General features: G+C 46.1%; 1 protein-coding gene and 2 non-coding genes across 17 annotated transcripts in view; all 3 read right to left on the bottom strand.

Moving 5' to 3' along the window:
- The window catches only part of TEX14 (testis expressed 14, intercellular bridge forming factor), a 57880-nt gene extending 41392 nt beyond the window's left edge, over window positions 1-16488 (bottom strand). For 5 of the 15 annotated variants that reach the window (XR_007473588.1, XR_007473589.1, XM_049702306.1 and 2 more), the window contains exons 1-9: window positions 15456-15570; window positions 15169-15273; window positions 11191-11356; window positions 10228-10361; window positions 8369-8450; window positions 7661-7791; window positions 6436-6549; window positions 5084-5207; window positions 3786-4000 (exon numbers count right to left, since the gene is read on the bottom strand). Coding sequence is in view for 13 of the 15 variants with exons in the window: in XM_049702306.1 (XP_049558263.1) it covers window positions 3786-4000; window positions 5084-5207; window positions 6436-6549; window positions 7661-7791; window positions 8369-8450; window positions 10228-10361 (800 nt within the window). In the remaining 2 variants the exon portion in view is untranslated. The other 10 variants (XM_033431680.2, XM_049702307.1, XM_049702310.1 and 7 more) reach the window with 8 other exon arrangements.
- LOC117202120 (small nucleolar RNA U3) lies at window positions 16254-16468 on the bottom strand. Its single transcript, XR_004484306.1, has one exon. It is a non-coding gene; the product is annotated as a small nucleolar RNA U3 (small nucleolar RNA).
- A 5209-nt stretch (window positions 16489-21697) lies between the features above and the next one.
- Window positions 21698-21911, bottom strand: LOC117202119 (small nucleolar RNA U3). The gene has a single exon (XR_004484305.2). It is a non-coding gene; the product is annotated as a small nucleolar RNA U3 (small nucleolar RNA).
- Between the last annotated feature and the right edge of the window lie 1169 nt (window positions 21912-23080).

Genomic DNA, 23080 nt, shown 5'->3' with positions numbered 1-23080 from the left:
CTTGGGAACGAGCCCTCTCAGTTTAGCACTCAAAGGTTCACTGATTGGCTTGAATAACTCAACTTCGCAACCAGGCTCTTTGAGAACTAAGTCAGAGTATCCTAAATGTCTTCTGGGCCAAAGAGAGTCCTCAGGGTGACCAGCACTGACTTCTGCCCACAGCTGTCATGAGCATCAAATGAGATCACACGTGTGGGAACACTCGGTGAACCATAAAGCACTAAGCAAGTAAGGAATTAATATGAACATTATGGTAGGCATTTGGTAAAGACTTGGTGACTGCTGGTTGATAATTAAGAATTAAGTTTTTGGGAATTCCCTGGAGGTCCAGTGGTCAGGACTTGGCGCTGTTACTGCTGGGGCCCGGGTTCAGTCTCCCGCGGGGAACTAAGATCCTGCAAGCCGTGCAGCGTGGCCAAAAAAAAAAAAAAATTAAGTTCCTAAAAAGCAAGTAACCAGAAGTTCTTTTTGCTGGCAAAGGAAAGCTTTTAGAGGATGGGATGGACTTCTCAGACTTTGAATAAACTTCCCTAAGTAATATTTCTTCCGGTAGAACTTTTGATAGATGGCAATGAGTTCAGGAAGCCATGAAGCTATAAAAGACCGTATTTTTGTTTTGTTTTCTCTCTTTTTTTAAAAAAAAAGATGGTACATTTAGACTCTTTAGTTGTATTGCTCAATAGGCAAGTGTGGCCTAGGTGTCATGTGAACAGCGTGGATACACATGCAAATATTATATTAGTATCACAGGAAAAGCAATGTCGTGTTTTATTGTCAGAGATATATTCTGAGGACCTAGCACACTTGGCTCTTCACCTTGTAGGCTGACTGTCCAAAGGAGACACTTACTGACCCTCTTGGGCCTCTCAGGCTGCCTAAGGCAAGGGACAAGTTATTTACAATCAGGATTTATATCCTTTCTCTTTTACTTCCACTCTTCTGATCCCTCTTCCTTCTCTGTTAACGCTAGTGGGGTGTAGGAAGGGAGTTTCTTTTCTGGCCGTCATTCCATGGTAGTTATTTTTCTGGGCTTCAGCTCTGACATCGTTAAAATTACATTTGGCTATGGCTATGTGATACCACTTGCAAGGTCAATTCCAGCTCTAAAGATTCCATTAAGAAGGAGTTGAAGAATAGGAGAAACTGCTGTATCATTTTTACACCAAGAGATGGAGTGCTACCCTTAACGATGACATTCAACAACTGTACCGGCCTGAATAGAGTGCTACCAAAAATAAATGCAGAACTGAAAGCTGTTTTGTATTCTTGGGTAATCAACTCACATTATGAGCTGTCAAATGTTGCTGATGGACATTTCTGCCCAAAGTTCCATTCTGAGGTCAACAAGCCCAAAAGAACTCACACTTTCCTACCCATTTACTTCACAGCCCCTCACTTGACCAGTCTGTGGACCCCAGCTTCTCGGTGCATCTCACATATTTCCCTTCTATTTTTGGTTCCTTGGTCACCACCAGGCCCTGCCCTGTGGCCTCCTGGCTGGTTTTTCTACCTTCAACCTCCAATCCTTCCTGCCCCTATAAGCCAGGAAACGTCCTCTACCACCTGATTCTAGCCACAGCTGGGTAACCTCAGACCACCTCTTCACCTCTCTGGGCCCCAGTTTCCTCTTCTATAAAAGGACAGCGTTGGGCCTGGCCATCTCCAAAGCTCCATTTCACTCTAGGATTCACATTTCTACTGGAGAGCTCAAGTCAAAGAAACTGTTATACCTCCATTTCAACAACAGATGGCGCCGCATCACTGGCAAACAGCTTGGGTTCTGTCAGCCTTCTTGAAAAGCCTGTTATCAACAGCAAAAATGTCCAAATCCCTTAGCTTCTACTGCCCTTGAACACACAGCCAAAGTGGTGAACCCTGTTCTGAATCATTTCAAAGTTTCCCTTCAGCTAGACTCAACCATTCACTTCAAATGCTTCCTGAGCACTTACTGTGTGGCAGGCTTGAGGTGGGTGCTAAAGATGAACAACTCACGGTCCCTGCCCTCTCGGAGCTCGCCATCTGGGGGGGCAGAGACACTCGGCTGCAGGGGAGTGAAATATGCTCAGTGAGGTGGGGACAGGGCTTCAGTATAGGCTTCACGGGGTGTGGTGGGAGACTGTGTCAGAAGTGAGTTTAAAAGGATAAAAGGGAGTGTCAGGTACTCCGGAGGCAAGGAGCAGAGCGCTGGGAAATGGCGTGGACTGAAAGTGTCTTCAGATGGCCAGGCAGAGTGGGAGGTGATGAGCATGGCACTGTAGGCGGAGCCCGACCTTGGAAGGCTTCTCACCCTGCAAAGTGCCGGGACTTAATCTTCTAGGCCATGGGAGCCACTGGGATTGAGAATGGACCAGATCTAAGACTGAGCCACTCAACTGGCGACAGCTGTTTGGCCTCCACCGGTTCCCACACGGAAAACTGCTCCAGTCACACCCTAACTGTTCCCCTGCTTCTCTCTCGTCCCGTCACAGCCCCTTCTCCACATGGCAGGAGTGAGGGGGTCTGCTTAACCTGTAAATTTCAGCCATGACACCATTCTGCTCAAAAAAAACATTCACAGCATCCCCGTGTTCTTAAATTCAAACTCTTTGCCAAGGTCCATGAGGTCAAGCACAATCTGGTCCCTGCTCCCCTCTCCAGGCAGAGAGACCAAGGGCTCATGCGGTCAAGGAAGTGAGTCTTTCCACTTCATTCATTTAAACAACATGCTGAGCTCCCACTTATTCTAGGCATCTGAGACATGGCAGCGGATAAAACAGAAATCCCTGCCCTGGTAGAGGTTTTCATGTAGTGAGAGAAGTATATTATGAACATGTGAGCAGCAAAGACCTGCTGAGAGACTCAGAAACAAAGCCTCAGCGATGGTGGTAGGTGAGGACCAGGGTAAGTGGAGGTAAGCAGATCTAAGCCATGGGTCTGCCTCACAGCAGCACAGGAACAACCCTGGGCCTAGGGCTCAGAGCTGTGGACGACAGCAAGGAAGCACAGGGGAGATCCTCTGTTCCCCAGAAACTAGGGGCAGGAGATAGGAGCCAGCCCTCAACTCTCAGGAGGACTCTGACTCCTGCCAAATGGGAAGTGAAGCCCATCCACCAACCCTTCAATAAGGGCATTGTTTTTTGTCACTGCTTCCCTCACAGCACTGATCCCCACCCATCTGGACCAGGACCGTAACGCTCACCAGCACCCATCGCCTTCTCGCTCCTTCCAGGATGCACAGCTGTGGTGCATTTCCCAGCCTCCCTGCAGAGGTGACTGGGCTCTGGCCAGTGTAAAGCGGGAAGCGACAATGCACACGCTGCAGGTAGTCCCTAAGCCCCGCTGCGTCCCTCCAGGCTTGCTCTTGCTCGTTGACCAGCATGCAGAGGATACAGTGGGGGGACTGAGGCCTGGGGGATGGTGGAGCCACAGCGGGGAGGAACGTGGAACATAGTGAATGCCGCCACCACCCCCTCCCACACACACACACACACACACCAGAGTGCAATGTGAGTGAGAAATACTTCGGTTGTGTGAAGCCACAGAAAATTTTGAAAACTTATACATGCTGGCTAATGTGTGCTCATGCTTGTTAAATGTTTATTAAAATGAGAATGTCCTGAGCAGAAATAACTTCCCCAAAGTCCCTCTAACCTTGGCTGACAGGGCAAGGCATTGGGAAACCTCCTCCTCCATGGATAGCCAGCTCAGCCCCCCAATGAGGAGTCAAGCCCAGATCAGATTCTCTCTCTATAGCGAAGCACCCCCAGGGAGATCCTGATTGGACGTCATGATTGAGGTGCACCCACCTTTCCATCATGTGCTCCAGGTTGGTCAGCCTCGCTTCCCCTGTGGAGACGATGTGGATGGCGTAGGAGCTGAGGGAACGGTGGATAAAGCCCCGAGAATGCAGGTATCTCAGGGCGTCGGAGGTCTGGAGTAGCAGGTGCACGATCACCTCCATGTGCAGTATGGGGAACTGGGCCCGCTGCAAGCAAGAGATCAACCACCAGAACAAAGGGGACTGTGGCCCCCGACACTGTAGAATGCTTTGTAGTTCCCAAAGTCTTTTCAACTGATCTCCACGACAGCCACATAGTGTGCCCATTTTATAGCTGGGGAACCTAAAGCTCAGGGAAGTTAAGTGATCGGCCTAAGGTCCCACTGACCCAGGGCCCCTGGCTCCAAACCGGGGTTCCTTTCCCTCAGCCAAGCTGCTTGATACCGTGAAAAATGAGGAGAAAAGTCCTCAAAGCCTGGTACACACCTCCAGAGTGGGCCTGCCACCACCAGCAATGCACCTGCCCCGCTCTCCATCCCCAGCCAAGCCTGTGCTGCGGGAGAACCTAGACACGTAAAGGACACTCCACCCCCTACCACAGTCAGATGACCTAGAAAGTTCATCCTAGGAGGACAGAAATTCACTCACACCAAAGTACCCAATCATAACAGGTCTCTCCCCAGAGAAGTGGCATTTTAAGTTAACGCCCTCACCCAAGGAGAGGAAAGGGAACTAGGACACTAACAGGAGGTGCTCAGGCAGGAGGAATGGCGAGCCATTTCAGGGAAGACCCCTTCCTGGAGGGTCTCTTCTCACTCCAGCCCAGGGTCTTTAGAACAAAGTCATGGAGAAAGAAAAACAAATCTTTCAGGACCTCTCTGAAGCCACATGTCAGCCCAAAGCATGTTTCCCAGGGAGTCTGTGGGTCAGGGAATATGTCCCCGCCTCCACCAGGAAGTCTGAAAAGGGAGAGGGGACTGATAAAGACTTGCATATAAAGGTCCTGCAGGGCACCAGTGAAAATACCGGGAAGTAAGACCAGAGGCTGATTGATTATAGTTAGCTAAAAGTGTGGCTATGTGATTTCTGGGTCTACTGAGCTCTTAGATGTCTGATAAAAAAGCAAGACAAACAGTAATACAATCATACTCGTTCCAACGTGCTCATCAGCCTTAAATGGTGTGTTATATAGCTCCCACAGAGTAAAGAATTAAGAGGTTTCTCAACTCTTCTGCTGGGGGAGAAGGAAGAGGGAGGAAGGGAAGGGAGAGCTGGGGCGGGGGGTGGGGGGGAGCAAGGGAAAAACCCAGGGAAACGGCCATTTACCCGTTCATGGAGGACAGAGAACAGCGTGCCGATGGTGACACGCTCGTACACGAGGCGGGTCTTCTGCAGGCCCTGGGACAGGCACACAGCCATCAGCTGTAGCAGGTGAGGGTGCCGCAACTTGCTGCAGAGGGAAGGAGGCTTCTGATGAGGCAGAGGGAAGAGGACATGATGGAAGATGGGCGCTTTCCTTTCTTCTTGGCACCCTGAACGCACTCCATACAAATACTATTTGCACAGAATGTTCTTCCAAGAAAGGGGGATGGGGTGGGAGTAGGGGTCTCTGTTGGTGGAACCCTTGACCTTTCACTGATCAGAACCTGAGGGCTTAGGGTCATCAACGACAATGTCACTAAGAGCTACCAAGCAAGGCACTTTACACACATCAACTTGATCCTAACAACCAGTTGCAAGAAAGGTATCATTACAGTTACACTCATTTTAGAGATGAGGAAACCAAGGTCAGGGAGATGTCAGGCCCAAGGTCATAGACCCTCATATCAAAATCCACGCTGTGGGGACTTCCCTGGTGGTCTAGTGCTTAAGAATACACCTTCTAATGCAGGGGACGTGGGTTTGATCCCTGGTCACGGAACTAAGATCCCACGTGCCACAGGGCAACTGAGCCCACGTGCTGCAACTACTGAGCCTGTGCACCGCAAAGGAAGATCCCGCGTGCTGCAATAAGACCCGACACAGCAATAAATAAATAAATATTAAAAAAAAAAATCCATGCTGCGTCTATGAGCCCTTCCAGCCTCCTTGAGTCCCTTTAGGATGACTTCTCCAAAAGGAAGGATCTGGCTTTACAGGAGTTGAGTGATTTCCTCAGGAGAGAACTCGATGAGCCAGGGCCTATTCCAAGGCCTCAGCAGCCCTGGTATGAAACTGAGGATGGATTTCCTGCCCCTTTGAAAGATTAACGCCTGAGCCACAGGAAACCTAAGGTACTGAGACCCATCAGCGTGTCCTCAAAGGAGAGACATGGTTCCTCAGACACGTGGGTCTCCAGCAGAGCCATGCTCTACGAAGATAGTCTTGCACACGCTGACCTGATGGGCACAGGGCCCAAAATAAGGTGGGCCTCAGGGGCTGCAGAAGAGCCCGCCAGGCCTGAAGGCTGCACCTCAGAGACATGTGTCATGGGGAGTTGGTCAGCTGACAGAACTGAGCCCCTACCACCCCCACACTCAGGCTATTCATGAGTTCTTCTTCTTTCTTGGCAGCCCTGGGAAGTCAAATCAACCTACAACGAGGAAATGCTAAGGCTGAGGGGGCTGGTCTCCACCCTGAGGCACAGCCCTGCACAGCCCTGAACTTGGGTCTGAAATGCTCTTGGGTTTTCTTCTCACCTGCTGTGCTCTAGCTCAGCAATTAACAAGTCAGCCAGCCGCCGCCTGCGGCAGTGCGGGTGGGTGGGAAGATGCAGCTCCTTCACTGTGACCCTGCTCCCGTTCCACAGCAGGCTACAAGGGCAGGAGAGAGTGGGAGCAGAAGGGAGTGAGCAGCCACTGCTTCAGTGAGGAGCTCTGTAGCCAGAGATCAGAGAAGCAGTGTTTATACAGACTCTGTAAAGCCCCCACCCCAGCACTGCTGGGTCCTCCCTCCTACCACCCCCGGGGGCCTAAAGCACTTCAGGGACTTAGTGCAGGTGGCAGGAAGTCACTGAAGGATTTAAGGGAGGGAGGGACTTGATCAGGTTTGTATTTTAGAAAGACAAGGGTACCAGCAGCATGGGGAATGGGAGGGCAGGGGTGGTCTGGAGAATGAGAGGCCAGTTAGGAGGCTAGCCTGGGGGAGGGACAGTGATGACGTGGGCAAAGGCCACAGCAGTGGACAGAAGAAGAGGGGATGTGACAACAGATCTGCGGCACGGGCAGGAAAACAAGAAGCATATCCGCAGGGGATACAGAGCCTTGCGGGTCTGTGAAGGCCTTTTTAGAAGGGTGTGACTTCTAAGCAGGGAAGAGGCAGCCAGGTCCAAGGAGGACAAGAGACCTTGGCCAGGACAACTCCTGTGACCCCGCAGCAGGCAGGCCTCTGGGGACTGAGAACGTCCCAGGGGCTTTCATCACAGCCAAATCCTATTACTGCCGCCTCTGCTGCATTTGGCTGGTGAGAGCCATGCAGGGCTTCAGTACCCTTTGACCTGAGGCCAGACAGTCACCCCTATGCTGCCTCTAATTCTCTAGAGAGTAGAAAGGTTGAAACACTGTCATGAGTAATCTTTCAGAGCGGTTGTTCTCAACAAGGGGCCATTTGGCCTTGTCTGTAGACATTTTGGTTGTCACAATCACAAATGTAGGGGGTTGAGGGGAGGCAAACACAGCTGCTACTGGCATCTAGTGAGTAGAAACCAGGGACACTCCTAAACATCCTACAGTGCACAGGACAGCCCCCAACAATAAAGGATAACAAAAATGTCAATGGTGTCCTGGCTGAGAAATCCTGATCTAGACATCTGCTTTTCAGTGTGTCCTTGTGTTTGGGCAGAAACCCTCCACACACAAGGAAGTCACTAAAGTCCATCCTTCCTGTGGGACTAAGTCTCACCTCCACTGGCCAGCTTCCACTTACTTGGTCATGACCATGTAGGGGCCACTGAAGAAAGAGAAGGCGGGCTCATCGTCAGCTTGAATCACTTCCTTTTCTCCAATTACTGGAAGAGATCCTAGGTAAGCCAGCTGCGTGCCCCCTGTGAGATAAAACTGAAAGCAAAGCACAGCTTCAAATGGTGGGGAAAAACTCCTCCAGAACTTTACCAGCCAGCTAAAAATAGAGAGAGCTGCTAGTTATCAATTTGCTGAATACCCCTATGCACCGGACATAATTCTTTTTATTATCTTTAATCTTCCAAGAGGCGCTGCAAGGTTGTAATACCCTTTCCCTTTTGCTGGCGAGGAAACCAGAGGCTCACGGAAAGAGGTCAGATGCCGGCCTGAAGCACCAGGCCTCAGGCGCCTCTTGAGACACCCACAGAACATGCCTGGGGCCTTCGCTGGGAATTAAAGGATCATTGTCTAAAACTCCCCAAATCTAGCCCAAAGGCATTCAAGAGAACTCTCCGAGGTTTTCATCATTTTTCAGTAAGGACAAGAACACTAAGAGGTGGTACTTGTCCTGCAAGAGCAGTAAAGAACAAAAAAAACACTTTGGAGAGGGAGTATTTTAACTTTCCATAGGAAGGAAGAGTTGGACACAGTTGTGGGCCCTGGGACCAGAGCCAGGGCTGGGTGATTCCCCAGTTAGTCCTGCAAACATTGAGTGTTGGTAGCAACCTCTTACCTTTCCAAAGCCAAAGCTGTAGATATTTTGGGCAGAAATGACTCCAGCTTTAGGCAGTCGGTTAGGAGAGCCATTAGGGCTTCTAGAAATATTTAAAAGAGGAGGAGAAAAGTAAGGATTAACTACCCATATCTAGAGGAACAAAGCTGAACCAAGCTGTCAGAATGCGTAGTTGGTTTTGTCTTTACTACTTGACAGTGGAAGTCAGCCTCTGAGAGGGCCGCAGTGATTCCCATTTCCTGGTATTCATGCCCTTGTGTAGCCACACACAGGTCAGAGAGGGCTGGCCTGTTAACCTAATGGAATACTGCAGAAATGACGGAGTGGTGTGAGTTCCAAGGCCAGACCCCCGGGACTTCTGCCCTGATCTCTCTCGCAGCACTTGCTCTAGAGGAGGCCAGTTGCCATGTTGTGAAGACACTCCAGCAGCCTAATGGGGAGGCCCAACACCCAGCACCAATTTGCTAGCCATGCAAGTGAACCACCTTGGAACTGGATCCTCCAGTCCCAGATGACTGCAGCCCAAGCTGCATCTTGACCACATCTTCATGAGAAACCCTGAGCCAGAGCCACCCAACTCAGCCATTCCTATTGGAATGGTTGAGTTGGGTGTAGCCATTCCTGACCTACAGAAATTATGTGAGATACAAATATTTATTGTTGTTTGAAGCCACTAAGTTTGGGATTAGTACAACAGATAACGAACAGAGATGGTCAAAGTTGGAAAGAATCATAAAGCATACCTTGTCCAACTTTCTCATTTTACAGATGGGAAAAATGGAGCCAGAAAGGGGAAACCTGCTGGCCTGAGGTCACAAAACAGCAGCAGGGACTAGGCTTTGGCTCTTTTAGGAGGAACTTGGTCTGCCAAGATCCTACCGCTGGCAGGAGCGGAGGTGTGAGAGATGGAAGAGCTGAACCAAGCATGGGCTCCAAGGCCAGATGGGGGATTTGGGAGTTTAACCTGATAGCCTTGGGGAAGACCCTGAAAGGGTTTTTAGCAGTGAGTGGCACAATTCGATTTTCATTTTTAAAAGGTCATTCTGGATGTTGAGTAAAGAACCAAGACGGACAAGAGTGGCAGCAAGAAGAGCAGTTAGGAGTAACTGGTCCTCGAGGGAATCGTTAACTCATCTTGCATGAGAAGCATCCAGGTCATGAGAGGAAAACCAGGACTCAGTGTGCACAGAATGGGATGCGGGAGCCTGTGAAGAGTGTGACAAGTCTACTCACCCTGATCACAGAAAAAGATGCTGTCAGAGAAAATCAAAATGGAAAGAATTTTCCACATATAAATCCTAAGTCTTAAAGCCCAGGGAACTTAAAATAACTCTCCTGAGCATGAAAAGAAGCGTGGATGGAGCTCACCTCCTGCAGCTGTGATGGGGACAAGGGGAGGCTGCCCACCCAGGTGGCAGCAAGTCTTACACCAGCTTAAAACAGCCCAAGGAACCTTAAATTAAGCATTTGTGTCTTTTGCAACCTTAGGAGATAAAGGATGCATGTTCCAATAAAGGAACACGTTTTCCATGGTTCCGAGATGACAAAAAAAAAAAAAAAAGCTAGCCAGCTGCTCTGCTAAGAAAGTGTTTTCTGCTGGGCAGCCCAGGCCTGAAAAGTTCCTTCCTTCCCTGCTAACCATGGGGTGGTTCCCACTGGAGCCCAGAATTCATTTCCCCAAGACGTTCCTGGAAGCCGGGGGACAACTGAAGGTTTCCATGGCAATATCCTCTCCCTCCAAGCTCACCCCTTTGGGTGGGCCAGTTGCTGGAAGGGACCAATGTGGAGGGGACCGAGGGCTCCCACAAGGAAGGCGGGGGTGATGCAGAACATCCCAGTCTGCTTGAGGCAGCACTCACCCCTGCATGAGGCCCCCAAACCGGGACAGGCCACAGATGAGCCGCTGAGGGGAGTCAATCTTCAGGAGGTCATAGGAGAAGCCCTGGATGATGGCCTGCATGTGCGCGGCACAGCGCTGCATGAACTCCACCATCTGCAACACACGGCAGAGACAGTCAATGCCCACACAGCTAATGGCCACCCTGGCCTTCAGTGGGATTGGAATGGTCTGAGGGGAGTGCTCTGAGGAGACAGAAGCGCCCCACAGGGAAATCTCTGGAAAGGGAAGGGCCCAAGTGACTTCCTAAAGATATGGAATGAGATATGGAATGAGATTCCATATCCTAAAGACATGGAATGAGATTTTCAGGGAGCTCATTTGGCAATAATTGCCTCCAAATCCTTCATTCAACGGATGAGGAAACTGAGGCAGGAGGAGTATTTTAACTTTTGTCCAAGGCCCAATAGCTATTGAGCAGGAGAACCAGAGGGAAGGGAATCTGCCCATCTCCCCCTTCCCTCCACGTGCCCTTTACATTTGTTAGATTATTTAGCCCTCATTAAAACACATTATGCCTGCCAGCGAGTGGCTACAGACAAGTTACTTAATGTCAATGCACTTCAGTTTCCTCATCTGTAAAATGGGGACAATAATAGTACCTACCTGAGAGGGTTGTTGTAAAGATTAAATGAGTATTTAATTTAATTCAGAACGTCTGATGCACAACAAGTGCTAGTTAAGGGTCAGACAAAATTACAGTTGTTCTCCCTCCCCACTGAATGGATGACCAGAAAAGTTCACTAGACTTGCCCAAGGTTTACAGTTGGTTAACTTGCTTCAACCCAGGCCTGTGTGTCCAATGTCAATGGCAAGGCCACTACAAGTCCTGTGCTGCCCCCAGGACCAGCCTCTGCCCCTGGGCGCCTGACTCCCAGCCCTGTGCTCTGCCTTGGGTGTGCCTGCAGAGCGGGCCCACACTTACCGCGGTGCCGCGTTCCTTCCCTGCTGCCAGAGCCCAGGTCTGCGGGCTCTGACCCCTCTCATCATGGAGTCGAAGATCACCCCCTGCATCCAGCAGTTTGCTGAGGATCCACTGATTGCCTGAAAACGCTGCTGCATGGATAGGAGTGCTCCCATCAAAGCAGCGGCTGGAGATGGGGGAGGGGTACAATGAGCATCCATGGCAACACTCTTCCCCTTCCATGGGTAACACAGGGCTCCTTTTCTACAAAGGCAACCTTTGGTGATGAGAACTGTAACAACACCATTTGTGAGGCCTAACAACACCTATCTGGGGCCTCACAGAAGTTTTATATACATTCCCCTTTTCCATGTTTACCTCCACCCTTCAAGGCAGTATTATTTCTCAATTTATAGATGAGGAAACGAAAGGGCAAAGCCAAGATTCACACCCAGGTATGGGTCTGGTTCGAAATCCAGTGTTCTTTCCCCACAGCCCCCTGATACTGGCTGCCCTGAAGCAATTTCTTCACGTCTGTAGCGCCCTGTGGTCAGGCTGGTGAAGCACAGCCTCACCAGAGACCACCTCACGTGAGAATGTCTCTACCTCCCAAGTCCTATGGTGAGGCCCATAGACCTTGGCATCAGCAATCTGGTCAAGCATCTACAGCTCGGAAAAATTTAACCAAAACCAGTAAACTATCTGAGACATGAAGGGACAGCCTTTGTGAGATGTAGAGATGTGATGTGTAGCTGTGGTTTCCTAACCTGGTTGCACGTCAGAATCACCTGCAGAGCTTGCTTGCTCTTTTTTTTTTTTTTTTTGGCCACACCCAGCAGCATGCGGGATCTTAGTTCCTTGACCAGGGATCAAACCCCCGCACTCCCTGCAGTTGGGAGTGTGGAGTCTTAACCACTGGACCACCAGGAAAGTCCCAGAGCTTGCTCTCTTTAATTTAAAACGAAACACAAATGGTAGGAGGAAGCAGAAAGGGAAGGAGAAGAAGAAATAAAATGAAAAAGGAGATAATAAAGATAAGAAGAAGTCTCCCAATTCCAGACCCATACACAGTTCTCTTGCCGAGAGGCAGCTACTGTTACAAGTTTTTGTATCCTTCCAGAAATTTTCTATGCATATACAAGTAGGAATAAGAATATGCTATATTAGGAATTCCCTGGCAGTCCAGTGGTTAGGACTCAGCACTTTCACTGCTGAGGGCCTGAGTTCAATCCCTGGTCGGGGAACTAAGATCACACAAGCCGCATGGTGTGGCCAAAACAAAAAGAACGTGCTATATTAACTGTTATGCTTTTACATTTTTTCATTTAATAGTATATCTTGGAGGGAATTCCCTGGTGGCGCAGTGGTTAAGAATCCGCCTGCCAATGCAGGGGACACAGGTTCAAGCCCTGGTCCAGGAAGATCCCACATGCTGTGGAGCAACTAGGCCCATGCGCCACAACTACTGAGCCTGCACTCTAGAGCCCGCAAGCCACAACTACTGAACCCACGTGCCACAACTACTGAAGCCCATGCGCCTACAGCCCGTGCTCTGCAACAAGAGAAGCCACAGCAATGAGAAGCCCACGCACTGCAACAAAGAACAGCACCGCTCGCCGCAACTAGAGAAAGCCCACGTGCAGCAATGAAGACCCAACATGGCCATAAATAAATAAATAAATAAATAAAAATTTTAAAGTATATGTTGGAGAATTTTCCATATGAGAACATACAAGTCACCTCAATTCTTTTTTAACAGCTGCATAGTATTCCAATGTACAGATTTACCATAATTTACTTAATAAGTCATTGGGATATTTGTCAAAAATACAGATTCTCAGACTACACAACAGACTGAATCATAACCTGCAAGCATAGAGCCCAGGAATGTGTACTTTTTACAAGTTCCCCAGCTGACGCCAATGAGGCTGGCCTGTACCCAGGCATCTGGGAACCGCTGGGATATCTCATTGTGAGCTCTCCCTTATTGCTGGGTCTGATAAGCAGTCCAGCACACTGCGCTATGGGAAATGTAATATCTCCTTGCTTTATTTTATTATTTTTTTGTTTATTTAGTTATTTTGCGGTACGCGGGCCTCTCACTGTCGTGGCCTCTCCCTTTGCGGAGCACAGGCTCCGGACGCACAGGCTCAGCGGCCATGGCTCACAGGCCCAGCCGCTCTGCGGCATGTGGGATCTTCCCAGACCGGGGCACGAACCCGTGACCCCTGCATCGGCAGGTGGACTCTTAACGACTGCACCACCAGCGAAGCCCCCTCCTTGCTTTAAAAATAAATTTGTATAATGTTTTACAGCCTTCTAATCATTCTTCCCATAAATAGTAAGAGAGCTGGGTAGGGAGAGAGAAGATATTATTTGTCATTTCTTGTGAATGCTAAGGAAGAAAAAAATAATGTTTTTTATACCCAACTAACCCTTACAAGGGAATCCAGGTCCAAGTGATATCAAAATGTGTATTGTTTTATTAATTTATCCTAGAGGTTGAAAACTGGAGGCCCACAGATTGATTTGGCAACCCAGAGGCATGTTTTATTTGGTCCACATAGTGTTTATAAAAAGAATTTAAAGTAATGGACAATACTTAACACTTTGGGGATTTCACAATAAAAACTGGGATTTCCAGCCTCTTGGAAATTTGGAAGATTTGGCCTCCATGGCTTCCTTTTCTGCCCAGCTGCAACAGATGCTCCTTAGACAGAGCCTGTACCCACTGACCCCACTTAGTCCTGCAGGCATCTGACTCTGTGACCTCAATAAGCCCAGGCCATCACAGCATTTCCATTGAGCACTTAGGAATACAACTTCCCTCCAGAAATTTCCCTTCCCTTGATGGAACATATTTTTAAAGTACATGAAAGCATTCCTATCACAAAATAACAAGCTACAGGGTCTGCCTTCTTCCTCTTGATATTGTCCTTTCCCACCTCCCCCTGGCATCATGGGGATTTCTAAAAAGGGAACTTCTTCAGGTGCTGGGCTCCTGGTCTCAAACCCTATCATTAACACAATGCACCATTATGGACCAGCCATTTAAACTTTCTGGAATATTAAAGGTTTGAATAATTTCTTCTTTAAAGAACCTAGTTCTAAACTTCCACAAAACAGATGCAAATGCAGATGACTAGAAAATGCTGCATTTTTGCTGAGGAACTGCAGGGCTAATATGGCCTCTCTACAAAGCTGTTATCTGCAAACATCAAGTGAGATAGCCCTTTATTTCTGAGTTTTGATATTAAACACTGATACAGTAGAGACAAATATGCAAATATGCAAGTCCAGAAAAATTCTGGAAGGAAACAAAGCAAAATGTGCACTGTGTTATGTCTGGGTTTCAGAATTCTCATGCTGATTGGTTTTTTTCTTTATACTTCTCCAACCTTGCAAGGTTTTTCCCACTAAGCAAACAATCTTATAACAACATACAAGCTTTCAACATCAATACTTAAAAAAAAAAAATTAAGCGGCCTCCTTCTGTAAGATGGGAAAGCTATTTTATGACTTATGATTGTGTTTATTCTGGCATTCCTGTGAAAATCGGCTGGAATCATATAAACGCTCGAAATCTGTTTCTGGTTCTGTCCAATGGGAACTGTAAAAATACCTGCTGTTCCCTGTCGAAGAGTTGGTTGTAAAGCTTTAGTGAGCTAGTGCCTGGGAAGGCCCTGGAAAAAGCAAAAGTCCTACACAAAGAGAAGAAATGTTCACTTGTCGTTGATTCAGTACATTGTGTTGCTGTTCCATATTAAAATTTGGACTCAGATTCTTTTAAACCACAACTACAAAAGTCATCCTGACAAAGTGATGCCAAATATATTAATTGGTGAAGAACTTGGTTGTGGGGTATGTTAAGGTGCAGATCATACAAACTACAAAGCGCGGTGGAAATACATAAATAGTACTTGTTAATGACTAAATGAGTAGAAAGGTTCACTTATTTCACAGGGTCTAGTAAAACTGCTTAGAAAACTCCTTATTTACAGTTAAAAGCATGTTTCTGGTAATTTCCTGGTGGTCCAATGGTTAGGCCTCTGTGCTTCCACTGCTGGGGGCCCAGGTTCCACCCCTGGTTGGGGAACTAAGACACTGCAAGTTGCACAACCAAAAAAGTGAAATAAACAAAAGCATGATTCAACGTTAGGTAATACAAACGTGTTTCATTGGCATAAATTAGTGAAGGTTCTTTTAAAATCTTACCAAATTAGTTTCCAAATACCTCAATTCATTTTAAAAACTTATTTTCTAGGTAGTGATGTCATTGTACTTACTGATTTGGATCTGATCCATAATCCACCAGGACATCAACTAATTTTGTAAGGCCTAATAATGCTGCAATAAAAAGCGCTGTCTGGCCCAGGGAGTTAACTGCATCGACATACACGCCTGCAAAGAAAACACCAGGATCAACACAAACACACAACAAAAATTAAGCTTTGTTTTTACAGTATTTTTAATGTATTACTAATGCAATTTCCCTTTTTTTAAGAAAAAGAAAAATGATAAACCTTCAGTAGTCCAAATAACACAGAAGGTCTCATATCAAAAGTAAACCACCATCTTTACTTTAAAGTGCTAAATACAGGAAAACGTTGCTAAAACATTTCACCACACGCTGCTACGCGGAAAAGGAAAAGCAGATTAAAATTGCTCTTCGTTTTAAAATTCACCAACAGCCAACAATTTATGTCATACACTGTATGAAAAGCAACCCACAAAAAAAGCCCAACGTCACTACTCCAACCATTTGCTAAAAACAGACAAAAAGAACAAACCACAACACTACAACCTCACTACATATACTGCACAGTAAAAAAAAGAACAAAACCCAACTCTCAATTATACCCACTTCAAAAAACTGAACTCCCGCCTAAACCACCACCACAAACCCGATACAGCAGTAACACCTTTAGCAATATTTAACAACAATCCCAAAACACGAAAATAAAACAAAAAAACCTCCCTAACCCACTTATGGTACGTAACGTATACACATACCCTCCGACGCTTCCTGCAATAACCACCAAAATATGACCAATGTCTATTCATAATACATCATTCAAACCGAAACCACTCAGACTACGTTCATCTCCCTCTTACTCTTCGAAATGAAGAGAAGAACGATCATCAACGGCTAAAGGCAGCTGCAAACACAACACCAAAAGCCAACTTCACGCTCAGGAGAGAACGCTCCCTCTCTTCCTCGTGGGTTCGGGTGCTCTACACGTTCAGAGAAACTTCTCTAGTAACGAACTATAGAAATGATCCCTGAAAGTATAGTCTTAACACAATCGTCTCTGTTTTTCCGAGGTGGAGGAAATGCACACATATTTTACTGATGGTTACTTTTTCTTACACCGCTATTCTTTTTAAAATGTACACTGGAATACGTTGTCTGAAGAATCTTTCCACTACCGAAGCCCGACAAAGCATTTTGAACCCTTCTACGTTTCAGAAAACATTTCAAGTTGTCAATTTAATTAACATACGGTTTTTAAACAGCCAATCACACGCCAGTTATTTCCAACCCCGCCCCGTTTCGCGCAGCAGTTCCGCAGCATCAGGGTTACGTAAAACGCTTACGACTACAACGTGCGCCGCAGTTTGAGGACTCGCCTCGTTTTAGCCTGGCGCTGGAAGATGTCTCACGAGAAAAACTTACAAGACAAAGTGGATGCTGAAAGCAAAGACCCGAAGCCAAAAACCTATGACGTTTGCAAAGCACACCATTTATGCTGTGATCAAAATAGCAAACATATAAATATTATTTGGAATTTTTTTCCAAACCAAGGAATATTTATGTAGATAAAAATTGTCTTTAAATAAGCAGGATAATACATCATTACCCTGCTTAAAGCTTTAGTAGCTTCCCAACTCTTGGGCTAAAGATAGAACTTCTCTAAATAGTTTACAGGGACTTCCCTGGGGTCCAGTGGTTAAGACTCCGCTTCCACCGCAGGGGGAACCGGTTTCATCCCTGGTCAGGGAACTAGGATCCCGCATGCCACAAGGCAAGGCCAGAAAAGAAATACTTTACAAGGTCCAGCACAGCCTGGCCCACACGCACCTCTCCAGCCTTATTTTGCACCAAATTCCCTCCCCCTCACTTCAGCCATAATGAACCACGTACTGTTTTCCACATACTCGTGTTCCTTTGCACAAGCTGTTCTCTCCGCCAGGAACGTTAGAAACGGTGGATATTTCACCTAACTCTGGAATATGCAATAAACCAATACAACATGGTGCCTGGCTTGAAATAGTGGGAAGAAAGTTAAACTTCTCATAAAGCTTGAAAAAAACTGAAAAATGAGAAAACATTCAGTGCTGGAGAAGAGGTGGGAAAACAGACACTCCTAAATGCAGTTCGCAGTGTGAACTGTTACAATGCTTTTGGAAAGCAGTGCGGCAGTATCTATTAAAAACCTGAACCAGAAATCCTGCTTTGAATATTAAAACCCCATTATGTAAAGATTCATTACAAAGTATTTTATCAAAGCATTGTTTCTGGTTATACAAAACTGCAAAAAAATAAATCTTAATATCCACCATTAGAGGCACAGCTGAATAAATTATGGTACATACAGATAATAAAATATTAAGCAGTTAATTTAAATGAATTAGATCTCTATCAATTAGAATAGAGATAGACAAGATGCACTATTGAAAGCAAAAATCTAATAAGCAGGCAGGCAACTTTAGGGAGTTCAATGAGTGGTATTAGCTAAAATGATGGATTTAAAGCATCTAACAGAGTTTAGCAAGTAACAACTACTCTATAAATATTAAAAATTAAAATCCCAACATTCTTGTAACCACTAATAGGATTTAAGCTTAAAAAATAATCTATTTTGTGCAAGTAATACAGGTGCTTTCAGGAATGCCAAATTCAGTGGCACCCCATGTCTTGCTATGTGTAGTACTGTAATCACAAGTGGGGTCCAGCTGCTCGCCGCTCAAAAGCCAATAAAGAGGCAAGCTTGGTGGACAGGAAAGTTTGCTTTATTTTGATGCAGGCAACGGGGTGGGGGGGGGAGGTGGACTCCTGTCCAAAGGCCGACTCCCCCACCCCAACCAGTGGACAAGAGCTGAACCAGCAGAGTCAGCTCTGACAGTCATCTTGAAATTGGTCATGCAGTGGTCTAACCAGTGCCATCGTGACTGTTTTGGGTACAGTTAATCTTCAGTTCCAGGGTTGGTTTGTTTCCATTTCTTTGCGGCAAATTATCAGAATTGTGGCAGCTTGTGTCACGACTACAGCCTGGTCATCATGTAGTTAACTTCTTCCACCCGGTTGGGGTTTCAGTATCTATAAGACAGCTCACGGGATGTGGCTCAGAATATTACCTATAACCCTCGAGAAGGAACTAAAGGTCCTTCACTTTGATTACTGACTAAACTATTATGGTTTTTCCTGTTTGACTGCTTTTCTTTGCTTCTGTATTTTATCACTCCTCTCATTAAACTTATTCTTTGGCTAAAGTTTTTCCACAGACAAAAGGCAGGCTGAGGACATCGGGGGTAAGGTCTATAGGGTCCTGCTCCGTTTCAGTAGAAGCTCTTTAACCTGGGATTTATGGCATCCTATAGTCTGGTTCCAAGCTGCCTTTGTCTTTACTTCCTAAAACATCTCGTACATAACCTATCCTTCAGACACAACACAAACACACACACACATACACACACACACACTAAACTACTTGCCATTTGTAGGCTCCTTTGTTCTTTTGCTCCTGTATAAATTCCCTCTGCTCCATATTCATTGAATAAACAACCAAATAAATAATTATAAACTTACAGTATCAAATTATCATCTATTTTCTTTAAGCATTAAAAACAAAACAACAACAACAAAAAAACAGCACAGAGCCTCTGAATATCTGCTGATATTGCACAGGTTGATTTCTCATGATTTTGTTGTCTTTTCATGTTTCTTGAAATAAATAAGTGAATTTCAAAAAAAAATGAGAAAAGCAAGTTGCAGAATGTGTTTAGTATGATACCACTTTCATAAAGGCAGGTTAGCAACTTTAGAATATATGTATATCTTTGATTCCACTGGTTAAAATAACCTCTTTTATTTCTTTATTTACTTTTTATTTTTGGCTGTGTTGGGCCTTCGTTGCTGCATGAAGGCTTTCTCTAGTTGCGGCGAGCGTGCGCTACTCTTTGTTGAGGTGTGTGGGCTTCTCAATGCAGTGGCTTCTCTTGTTGTGGAGCACGGGTTCTAGGTGTGCAGGCTTCAGTAGGTGTGGCACGTGGGCTCAGTAGTTGTGGTTCGCGGGCTCTAGAGCGCAGGCTCAGTAGTTGTGGCACACGGCCTTAGTTGCTCCGCAGCGTGTGGGATCTTCCCGGACCAGGGCTCAAACCGGTGTCCCCTGCACTGGCAGGTGGATTCTTAACCACTCTGTCACCAGGGAAGCCCCTGTTTATCCTTCCTTCTTCTTTTTTTGGCCGCACTGCACGGCTTGCAGGATGTTAGTTCCCCCACCAGGGATCAAAACCAGGCCCTCGGCAGTGAAAGCACGGAGTCCTAACCACTGGACAACCAGGGAATTCCCTGAATATATGCTGTTTAATAAGGGCAGTTTTCAAAGGCATTACCACCTCCAACACGAAATTAAGCCTGCTTTTACTTAAAGGGAACTATATCACATCATATTCAGTAGAATTAAGAGATTTTGTTGATTTTTCTAGCCCATGGTTCAATGACAAGTGTGATATATTAAGAGACCCAACATAAAACCAGAAGAGATTCCTAAAGTAGATGTCAGGAAAAATATCTGATTTATTAGCCTGGAAAAATTTAAAAGGGAGTCTCAAAAATCAGAAGAAAAATGTTTAGATGAAGAAAATGAAAAACAAATCAGCGTACTAGACTAACAAGGCGAATTTTAAATTGCATTTAGCTAAACAAGCATCATAAAAGAAAAAATCATAGCACTGAGGGGGAAAAGAACAAACCATCTTAAAACAATTAAGGATATATCACAATTATGTTTAAAGCTACTTTAAATCCATTTCCCTTGTAAACCTTCCTCTCCTATATATAGCTCACTACAAGATCTGTTTGTCAATCAACAGAGTATGAAGGACCAGACATGTATCTATTTCCCTGCAGTATATTCCAGGCCTAATTTACCCAGGAAAAGTAGCAACAGCACAGAAACCCTTCATTCAAAAAGGCAGATGGAGGATACTAACTACTTTAACACCCATTGAAGGGGGGGGGGGAAAGACTCAATTGCCATAGACTGACAAAATCACCTTTAAGAATAACATGAAGAAGGCTTCCCTGCAGGTGCAGTGGTTAAGAATCCGCCTGCCAATGCAGGGGACACAGGTTCGAGCCCTGGCCCGGGACAATCTCACATGCCAGAGAGCAGCTAAGCCTGTGCGTCACAACTACTGAGCCTGCGCTCTAGAGCCCGAGCCAAAACTACTGAGCCCACGTGCTGCAACTACTGAAACCCACGCACGTAGAGCCCGTGCTCCACAACAAGGGAAGCCACTGCAAGGAGAAGCCCATGCACCGCAGTGAAGAGTAGGCCCCACTTGACACAACTAGAGAAAACCTGCGAACAGCAAAGAAGACCCAACGCAGCCAAAGATAAATTTAGAAAAAAAAAAAGTTATGAATAAAGTAACAAAAACTGTAGTTCTGTGGTGTTCTGCTGCTTTGGGGGAGCCGGAGGGATTCCCAAAATGTGGTAATTCTGTACATTTTTACTGAATTTTTTTTAAACTTTAGACTTATCGCCTTTATTTTTAAACATCAGCACGTCTGTTTAGAGTTTATTTTCATTTTTTGTCTTTTTTGGTCCCGCTGCGCAGCTTTCGGGATATTAGTTCCCTAACCAGGGACTGAACCGAAGCCCTGGTGGTGAAATCACCGAGTCCTAACCACCAGGGAATTCCCGTAGACTATATTCGTGAAAAAATCACTTGCCACTTGAATACGAAAGGTTATGCACCCCAACCCCTACAAACAAAAACAATCACTTCAAGGTGGGCTACCCTTTTCTTTGAAAAAAAAAAGCAACCATTTATACAGGACTTTAACATGTTCCAGATCATGTACTGACCCCTTAACTTGAATCACGCCGTTTCATATTGGAAATAACCCTAATCATCAAAAACTTTTAAAAAGCAAATACAATCAAAAAAATACCCTTTATCAACAAATGATTGGAGAAAAGGGATATGAGATAAACACTGACAGGGAGCAAAAATGCCTCTGTAGATTTCAATTAAGAGATAAGGGTCTCCCAATGGAAAGGAACTCCCTTCTACAAAACAGAAATACAACGAAGATCCTCTCAACAACCAGAGAACCGAAAAACAGCATGGACAGCAGGAGAACTTGAACACTGACTGAAAAATCACACGGTAAGCCACCCCAAGCCCTAGCTACCTACAGACTATAACGAGACATAAAAAGTGAAGCAAACAAAAAAGAGAAACACGAAAAAAAGCCACCCCTACTGTTCTTTAACGAGACACAACTACAAACGAACCCACTCAGACGGCGCTCTCTCCCTCTTTCTCTCCCTAAGGAAGAGAAGAACGATCATCAATGGCTAGTGACAGCTGCAAAAACAACGCCAAGAGCCAGCTTCACGCTCAGGAAAGTACACTGTGTCTCCTCCTTGTGGGTTCGGGTGCTCTACACATTCAGAGAAACTTCTCTAGTAACGAACTATAGAAATGATCCCTGAAAGTATAGTCTTGACCATAGCTTGCAAGTCACTGCTGGGTCTGTGGGAGCCGCACACTTTACACTGAGGGCGAGATCGTTTCCCCGTTCCTAAGTCTACTGGAAAAAAGAGAAAGAGCTCTTCCAATACAATCTTTCAAATGCTATCACTTACCAACTCATTTTAACATTTTAACTGGAAATGTAATTTAACAAGTTTTAAAACAGCCACACTTAATTAACATAATACTGAATGACAGCCAATGACAACCCGCGTCTTTAAAGCCCAGGAGGCGTTCCCTCCACAGATCTGGTAAAACCACCTCGCCCCTGAAAAGCTATAAAGGAAAGGGTGGGCCGTTGCCTTTGCTAGTGAGAACCTAGCTGATTCCATTGAGCAATAAGATATATGTAAGATATATATTATCTTAGGTGTTTCATTCAAAGCTGTCCTACAGGTTTGACTTTCAAACTCTGGTAAGAGGTCACCGTGACTGAGGCAGGGACAGGGGGACTGGGTGGCTGAGAACCAGCGCCGGAAGGCAGAACCTTTTGGCTTTTTACCACATGACCGTACTACCTGTTCACACTTTCTGAGTTTTTAAAAGACACCTGGTTGCTGCATCTGACATCATTTCTTCCCTCCACAAATACCTGAGTGCCAGCTACGACAATACTAGCTACCATTTATCGTGAGCTTGACAGGCACCGGTCATCGTTCTAAGTGCTTTAACTATGAGATCAATACAAGTATATGCCAGTTTTATGGACAGGGCAACTGAGGCACAGAAAGGCTAGGTAACTTGCGTGCGGTCTGTTAAACAGCCGAGCTGGTAGGTGTCACCTTAACCATCATCCCAGTTTTCCATGTTGTAAAATAAAGACACGCTAGGCACTGGGCAAACAGAGGCCCCTACTCACAAAAAGCTTACATTCTAGTGAGGGAGAGAGCTGACGACAAACACCCGAGAGGACCAGAGGATGAGGCACGCAGAGGATTTTAAGTGTCGAGACAGAGAGGGACTTGCTGGCTACTTTAGATCTGGGTGCTCAGGGAAGGCCTCTCTTTGGAGGTTGCATTAAGCAGAGAAAACAACGAATGGAAGGCAAAGACCCAAGGAAAGGAACAAGGTTGTGTGTTTCAGCAACTGAAGACAGCTGGAGAACACAGCGTAGGAGGGAGGGGGCAGGTGCAGGCAGGCA

This window comes from Orcinus orca, chromosome 19 (assembly GCF_937001465.1).
Source record: "Orcinus orca chromosome 19, mOrcOrc1.1, whole genome shotgun sequence".
Lineage (NCBI taxonomy): Eukaryota > Metazoa > Chordata > Mammalia > Artiodactyla > Delphinidae > Orcinus > Orcinus orca.
The sequence above is the reverse complement of the archived record's forward strand: the minus strand, read 5'-3'. Positions and strand labels throughout refer to the sequence as shown.